This window comes from Aphanomyces astaci, assembly GCF_000520075.1.
Source record: "Aphanomyces astaci strain APO3 unplaced genomic scaffold supercont1.1, whole genome shotgun sequence".
Classification (NCBI taxonomy): domain Eukaryota; phylum Oomycota; class Saprolegniomycetes; order Saprolegniales; family Verrucalvaceae; genus Aphanomyces; species Aphanomyces astaci.
In genome coordinates this window covers 986851-994151 of record NW_009798264.1, presented here as the reverse complement: position 1 = coordinate 994151, position 7301 = coordinate 986851, and the positions used below count along the sequence as shown (strand labels likewise).

General features: G+C 45.5%; 2 protein-coding genes across 3 annotated transcripts; both read right to left on the bottom strand.

Annotated features, from left to right (window-relative positions):
* Positions 1-3094: 3094 nt before the first annotated feature.
* H257_00348 lies at positions 3095-5459 on the bottom strand. 2 transcript variants are annotated; one of them, XM_009822981.1, is made up of 9 exons: positions 5400-5459; positions 5084-5346; positions 4790-5022; positions 4539-4738; positions 4324-4444; positions 4054-4201; positions 3873-3944; positions 3362-3695; positions 3095-3306 (listed from the first exon to the last, which is right to left on the bottom strand). In XM_009822981.1, exons 1-9 carry the CDS (start codon positions 5431-5433, stop codon positions 3122-3124), a joined length of 1590 nt encoding a protein of 529 aa, XP_009821283.1. In that variant the 5' UTR covers positions 5434-5459; the 3' UTR covers positions 3095-3121. The 2 variants fall into 2 exon arrangements, with proteins under 2 accessions (XP_009821283.1, XP_009821284.1); XM_009822982.1 differs by having other exon boundaries at positions 3362-3944.
* An 827-nt stretch (positions 5460-6286) lies between these two features.
* Positions 6287-7235, bottom strand: H257_00347 (hypothetical protein; the record flags this gene model as incomplete). Its single annotated transcript, XM_009822980.1, has 1 exon — positions 6287-7235. One exon carries the CDS (start codon positions 7233-7235, stop codon positions 6330-6332), a length of 906 nt encoding a protein of 301 aa, XP_009821282.1. The 3' UTR covers positions 6287-6329.
* Positions 7236-7301: the final 66 nt, after the last annotated feature.

Sequence of the window (7301 nt, the reverse complement as noted above, 5' to 3'; positions counted from 1 at the left end):
GTGACTCTTATCCGTATTTAATATCCGGAGGGGTGGCCGCTCAAATGTATCTTGATTTTTGTATGTGACTCTTATCCGTATTTAATATCCGGAGGCAAGGGGGACCTTTAATCTCCAACTCCAGTGATAAAACGCATGAAATCCGTATTTAACGTATCTGGATTTTGGGTTTAACTACATTAATTGCACGTTAAATAATAAAACCTCCACCCTTCAATTTGGCCAGTTGGAAGTTTTTAGATGAAGTGAACCATACCACTTGAGCTTACAGATGCCGAATTAAAAACCGTCACGCGACACCTGAAAAGAAGGGATACCCGGATGAAGAGGACCCGTGGTTCGGTTAAATAACCGGATCGTGAGAACACTGTAAACACAACCAACACCCCCCCCCTCGAGTGAGCCCAATCAGCCGGATAACGCGAGAAGGCAATATTAACTGTAACTGTAAGTTAGGAATAATATCCGGTTAAAATTCTAATAAACCTCCATTGACAATGAGCTACAGATGCCTTCCTTGTGAACTTCGTGGAAATCTTTCTTAGTATTTGACTTCTTGAATTTTGTATCGACATACAAAATATATTATTGAAAACCACACGGTGTATGGTATGATGCCATATGTCCTCGGATATGTTTTCGGACAATAGAGCATTGTTATAGTATACTTTAATGAAGTTTAAATTAAGCCTAATATTTGTATACTATACGAACATCAAATATAATCTCGGGCCGAATAACTGCTTTGGGATTTTTTGGCGGGTCATTCTCGAGCTACCCTGAGCGAAAAAAGGCAGGGTAGTTATTGTTACCTATACGGTAAATAACGTACAACTATGTTACAGTGGTAACGTTAGAGTCTAAGTTCGCTGATGTGGCTGCTCTCATCTAATTGGATGAAACAAAAGTAGTTTTTTTTATTTGTCCAACAAACGTTCTAGTACCATCGCATGATGGCGAAGCATTGGCACACACGGAATAATCTCTAACTCGCACAGATCTTCGTACTTCTACTTGAAAGCATTTACGCGTGTTCATGAAGGAGTATTCTGTGAATCCCGAGAAGGGGGTGGCATCTGCTTGACGGTGGGAATAGTTCCATATCGATACCTCCATTTTCCTACCGTGAAAAGTAATTATAGCTCCCGTTGCCTTTCTGTTAAAAGAAACATTATACGGCTTGTCGAACAACCTGCGTGTCCTATTGGTGGTTTACATGCAGGAACAGCAGCATCTCCACATATACAGGATACAAACTATGGCGGTAGTCTGTAAGGATGATTTTGGCAGCGAAGAACTAGCGTTCAACAATGTTCGACGTCAACGAATGCCGATGATACCAGTCGGCGACGTTTTGAGCTCAGAATGGATTGGGCAAAGCTGCAGCCATCCTGGTCTGTAAATCACTCTGGGTGGATTGCAGCATGGCTACAGCATCGAATGGAGCGATTTCCACATGATTGGGCTTAGAAGTAGTACGCGGCGTATTGGTTGGGAGTAACGGGCGGCATTATTGTTAGGCAGATTGGGGATTATGACGGACCAATGAGGATGGTTGCGCTGACCGCAACAAGAACCATTCGTCCCTTTCTGGCATATCCAGTAGTTCGTTTTACTCTAATTCAATTATACCATTGCTTTGGGGTGAAACGAACTACTGGATATGTCCACAAAGGCCCAAATGGGCCGAGTGGCCTTTATCTTGCTATTTTGTGGATTGCCACTTAGCCGTTCGTTGGCCGAACTGGGCTTTAACTCAAGGCAATGAATCGCTGCTTTGAATTAACAAAGCCATTTCCGACTCTACCACAACCGAGCGAATGTACAGTTTGGTGTTCAACGCAACCCTTTTCTGGCACGAGGGCCTACAATAATCCACTGTAACCTTACGCGTTGCCCAACTGGAAGAAGTTCTTTTTCTATGGGCGGCCGCAGTAATACCCTAGGGTGAGTCTGGATGTAAAACAAAAGGCCAAAATCTTACGACATTTTGGCAATTTCTTAGAAATCGGCAAAAAAGTGAAAAATTATCCGTCTGGATCCAAAAATTGAAGAATTCAATATTTCGCCAAATTTCGCGTTTTTCACATGTACGTAGTCCACGTCAATATTAGTATCGATTTACTATATTCGCGCACACAGCTGTGCAAAACTTCCGATGTCAAGAGTCCGTCAAAATATCTGTGCGATCGCATTCTGCGTTCACGGTACTATGAATGAACTGTGTTCTCGATCCACGCATGTATGTATTGTCAAGTCGATATAATCAAAGATCGATTAATCAAAACCTAGATCAAGAATCAAGTAGCCAGTCAAATCCACTCTTCGAATGCAACATCTAATTAGTGTGAGACTGGACGATCTTTACATACAAAAGTCAATACAAAGAATCGATCATAGATTTGGCAAATCAGCACAAAAGTCCAAATTTTGGATAAAAGGACAATATCTAGAGCATCATGTTGGACGCAGCAGGAAAGGCAATTCTAGGCCATCCCGAGACGGACAAGCTTGTGTCCAAGGGCGTTTGAGGAAGCAGAGTGAAGGGAATATTGTGATATCCCGCAAAATGTACTATTAATAGTTGGAGTACTATATTGTGCTTTCGAGTGCGTGTTGTGGCGTGGTTTCTCGTTGGAATTTAAATCGATTTGATTAGCTACTTCAGATGAGCTAAAATTTATTAGCCAATCAAAACCTTCTCAATGAAATTCAACCAATCAGATCGATTGTGGATCGGTTTGGCCCCTCCCCAAATTTGTATCAAATCGACAATACAACATAGTATTATTTTAATGCGTTTTTCAGATTTTTTTCGGCCGAATATCACAATAAAATTTTGCGAAGAAAACGGTACCATTACGACACAATTCATATTATCTTGATATTTATCGAAATATTGAGAAATATCATGATATTTGGTGGTGTCCAGACGGGCACTAAGACTAAACAGGAGCACTCCGAATCTTCAACTACTCGATTCATTCCAGCTAACGTTATTATAATGCATACTAGTAAGTAGCTACAGTACGTAGTAGCTCAGCGCAGCAGCTTTACAGCCTGGCGAAACGCACTCCTTTTGCATCACAATACATACAAGTAGCGATAACTGTTATTAACGTTAGCGTTTCGGTTCAAAGACAGTAGTGAGCAGCTGCGAGTAGGTCGTGGCAACGAACGGATTGAGGGCGTGGACTACGTCTTTAGTCGAGTCGAACGACTCGAGTCGCTTCAGCAGCACGATCGTGTTGTACTTGACGCTGATCGAACGGTGAAACAGCCCTTGGGCCACGACGTGGATTCCTCCTACTCGTAGTAGTGTGCCATCATCATCACACATACACCAACCATACCAACATACCCTTGGATCGAGGGATGTAGCTGAGCAACTCCTTCAGCTCGTCCTCGGACGTCAGCAACGAGACAAAGTCGGCGTAAATGCGCTCCAAGTGCGCGTCGTCCGGCACTTCTTCGTGCATCAGAGTGCGCAGATGCCGCTTCAAGTCCACTCCCCCGCTCGCCTTGGGGTCGAAGGCCGGCGTGGTGGGAGGAGCCTCCTTCCGCGCACGGACGAACCGGTCGTAGTTTTCCGTGCGCGCCCATTTCGTGATGCGCTTGTGGTTCACGGCCGTGCGCTTGCCTTGGGCGTCCACGTCCACAAAGCTCGCTTCCCCCGTCGCAATGTCCACGATATTCTATCCAAGACACAAAAGTTTCAAACATATATATAGGTGATATATACTGTGTACTACTAGTACTACGTAGTCGTATTTGTTCATATATGCATAAAGTTGTTTTTAAATAAGTAGTATATAGTTGTCAATACATACGTATATATATATATATTTGTGACTATATATATATAGATTCACCTGACGAGTATAGTCTTCAAACATGCATCGCACCCAAGACTCGCTAAAGCCAGCTTCGATGCCGTCCATGACCTAACGCCAGATAGAAGGGTATACAGGTCACACACTTGTGTAATACTATTATTAATAGTTGTGGTACATGAATAATATGGTGCTACAATAACAGGCATAGGATACGTACTTGCAAGATAAAATCGTGGTCGATGGCATCAGCGTCATCCTTCTCCAACGGGTGCGCGACCAAAATGTCCCCCGTCGCCAAGTCGCAATGCATGTCCCACCACTCCTTTCGCCCCTTGAACATTGGATTCGTCACTCCTGCAATGTACCTAGCACACAGAACTTTGAAATATACATTCAACAGATATTTCACACTATTTATAAACAATCAACGTTCACACTATTTGTAAACAATCAACGAGCTACAGTATTTGGAAATTGGGGATTATACCCTGGGACGGACAAAAATGCCAAGTCAGTCAAGTTTGCATATGGATGTTGACGGTGGATGACGCCCACCAGCGGCGGACATAGCAATGCACTGGTCGACAGCACGTAATTGCACACTTTGCCTACGTGAAATAGTGTGGCATATCGCTTGTGACATGTCGTGAAATAGTGTGACCTCCCCTATATATTTAAAACAAGTCACTTTGTGTGCAGTACCAGCAGGGAGGCCGTAGCCCAAGAGGATCACGCGACTGCCAGTGAGCACGGCATTGTAAATTTGCATCGTTTGGTCTCCAAACTTGGCGATGAGGTCGATGAGCGAGCCTTCTTCGTGCTGATCTTGTGTATTGCCCAGCTTGATCTTCAGCGGAATCGTCAGGTCGTCCCAGAGGGCATGCGTCGTGTACTCCAGAGACCTAACATAACAAGGTAGTGCCGAAGAGAATGGCGCGACTAGGGGGACCTACTCGTCCGAGGTGTGCACGGGACCGCCCAGCGGCTTGGCACACATGGTACGCTTGAGCAGCCGCACTTCGACTTCGGACTTTTGGAGATTTGTGACTCCAGAGACGTCCACGGAGTTGATGACGTCGAAGAGCGAGCTCAACACAGCCGTGGCCGACGACACCGATTCGTTCGACCCCAACGCAAACAACTTGTCGATGGCAACATTCAGAATGTCCTTGAACGCAAAGCAAAACTACACAGGTAGATAGTTGGATCGTTGACGAAGGAAGTTTGTGTTGTGACTGTCGTAGTACGTGGTAGTTGGAGCAAATGGCGACTGCTTTGATTCGCGCCCCACGACGGACGTTCGCATCGTGCATCGTCTTGACCACGCTCAAGCAGTACTTGACTTCCGAGTCCTTGTGGATGAAGAATACTGTGTAGTCTTGTTCCCGGTTGTGGACGCCTTCAGGAAGCATCATATCGGCAAAGAACTCTGGCGTGCGATGCACCGTCTTCTGCAATTCATCCGGCGCGGTCGGGAAGCTTGCGCGTAATGTACTGCCCTTGTCAATGTCTACCGATTAACGTACGTCACCGCCATCTTCTTCACCATGCAAGACATCCTACCAAACTCTGCGTACAGCACTTCCGAGGCAATCATGACGACGATCGAGCTGCAAATGTGGATATGGATCCTATTTAGGATTTTGTCGAAACGGTCCTACTTTAGTTCCTTCACATGGTTATTAGAATGTACTATTGTGCTTTCGAGTGAAATTTCGTGTTGTGGTGTGGTTTCTCGTTGGAATTTAAATCGATTTGATTGGCTACCTCCGATGAGCTCAACATTATTAGCCAATCAAAACCTTCTCAATGAAATTCAACCAATCAGATCGATTGTGGATCGGTTTGGTTGGCGCGATTCGATTGCACCCCGTCCCCAAATTTGTATCAAATCGACAATAGTATTGGGGGCATTGTTTTAATCCATAGATTGTATTTTAATACAATCTATGGATACTGTAAATATTAAAATATTTACAGTTACAGTAATACAACGAATACTATTATTAATAACAATATGCACCAACAATAGTGCGAACCTCTGAATTACTATGCAAAATCACATACAAAAATGAAGGTTAAAGAGTTCGACTTACATGTTAACTGTAAATTGACACACGAGGTTATACTTCAAGTAGAGATTCATGTTTCAAATGGTTTCCAAGGGCACAATAGTGTTCAACCGCACGATAAATGGCGTACCATAGTATGATGGAGACAGTAAACGGCCTTACCAATCATGGGACCATGAGTCGACCTCTCAAAATGCTCATAGGACTTTCTGCAGCACCATGCAAAACACATTGACCAACAATCGAACAAGCCTTCTCCACGTTGTGCAACGGTTGTTCATGTGGGAAATCGATATCCTTAGAACATCTACAGACTTTTTAGACAATATGATGAAGCAGGTGGACGGCCCTACTTTTCAAATCAAAGGAAAGTGGTAGCTACATATATGTATAAATAAATATATTTGAATGATAAGGAAAACTAGAGGTCCATCAAGCCTACTAGCATGTCGGAGACCTCGTCGTATTCGGCACAAAGTTGTTCCACCTGGGCGGGGGACACGGTCGTGGCTTTTGTCGCAAACACTTCGTCGACGGCCATCCGTTGTTTGGCATCCAGCGTGGTCGAGAAATAATGCTCCATCATCAACTGGGCTTGCCGAGGCGTCATGTGGCCCAAAAGCAGCTTCTTGTTGACGCGACCAGGGCGGACGAGGGCGGGGTCGAGTTTCTCGGGGTGGTTGGTGGTCATGATGAGGATGCGCCCGGGACTGTCCACGACCCCGTCCAGCACATTCAGTAGCCCCGACAGGTTGAGTTTGTCCTTGGCTTCGAACTTTGAACTGTTCGAGGGGCTGCTCTTGATCATGTCTGCCAGTGCTTTGGTGAGCGCCGCGTCATCCAGCGCTTGGATGTCGTTGGTTGCTGTGTCTGTAGTTTTGTTGTCGTGACTGGTAGTTCGAGCGTGCACCACGTTGGACGCACAATCGATGTCCTCCATCACAAACACGACCTGTTCGTACCCGAGCTTCACCGGCAAATCTTCGCCTTGGACGGCAAACTTGAGGTCGCACATCATGTCCATCAGTTCCTGGTTGGTCTTGATCTTACTCAGTGAAATGTTGACGATGTGGCGCTTGGTGTGCTGGGCGATGGCTTTGATGAGGCTGGTTTTGCCCGTGCCCGGGGGGCCGTGCAGCAACAGACCCAACTTGTACGGAAACCCGGGAATGCCAAACTTGCCTCGTTTCAGGTCAAAGTTGTTGAGCAACGTCAGCAACGCGTCCTTTTCCTCAAAGAACAAGCTATTGAACGTCTTGTCTTCGCCCAACGCATAGCGCTTGCAAAGGGGGGCGGCGTCGTCGGTGACCTCGGTCGAGGTCGCCATGTACAAGTACCGCGCCTTGTCTTGCTTGTGTTTGGCCAAGACGAGCGCTTGATAGTTTGCATACGC

Coding starts and splice junctions, on each gene's coding strand:
- H257_00348 (XM_009822981.1), bottom strand. CDS start 5,433: ATGATTGCCTCGGAAGTGCTGTACGCAGAGTTTG. Junction 5,023..5,083: donor CCATTTGCTCCAACTACCAC/GTACTACGACAG, acceptor CTACCTGTGTAG/TTTTGCTTTGCGTTCAAGGA. Junction 3,307..3,361: donor CTACATCCCTCGATCCAAGG/GTATGTTGGTAT, acceptor TACTACGAGTAG/GAGGAATCCACGTCGTGGCC.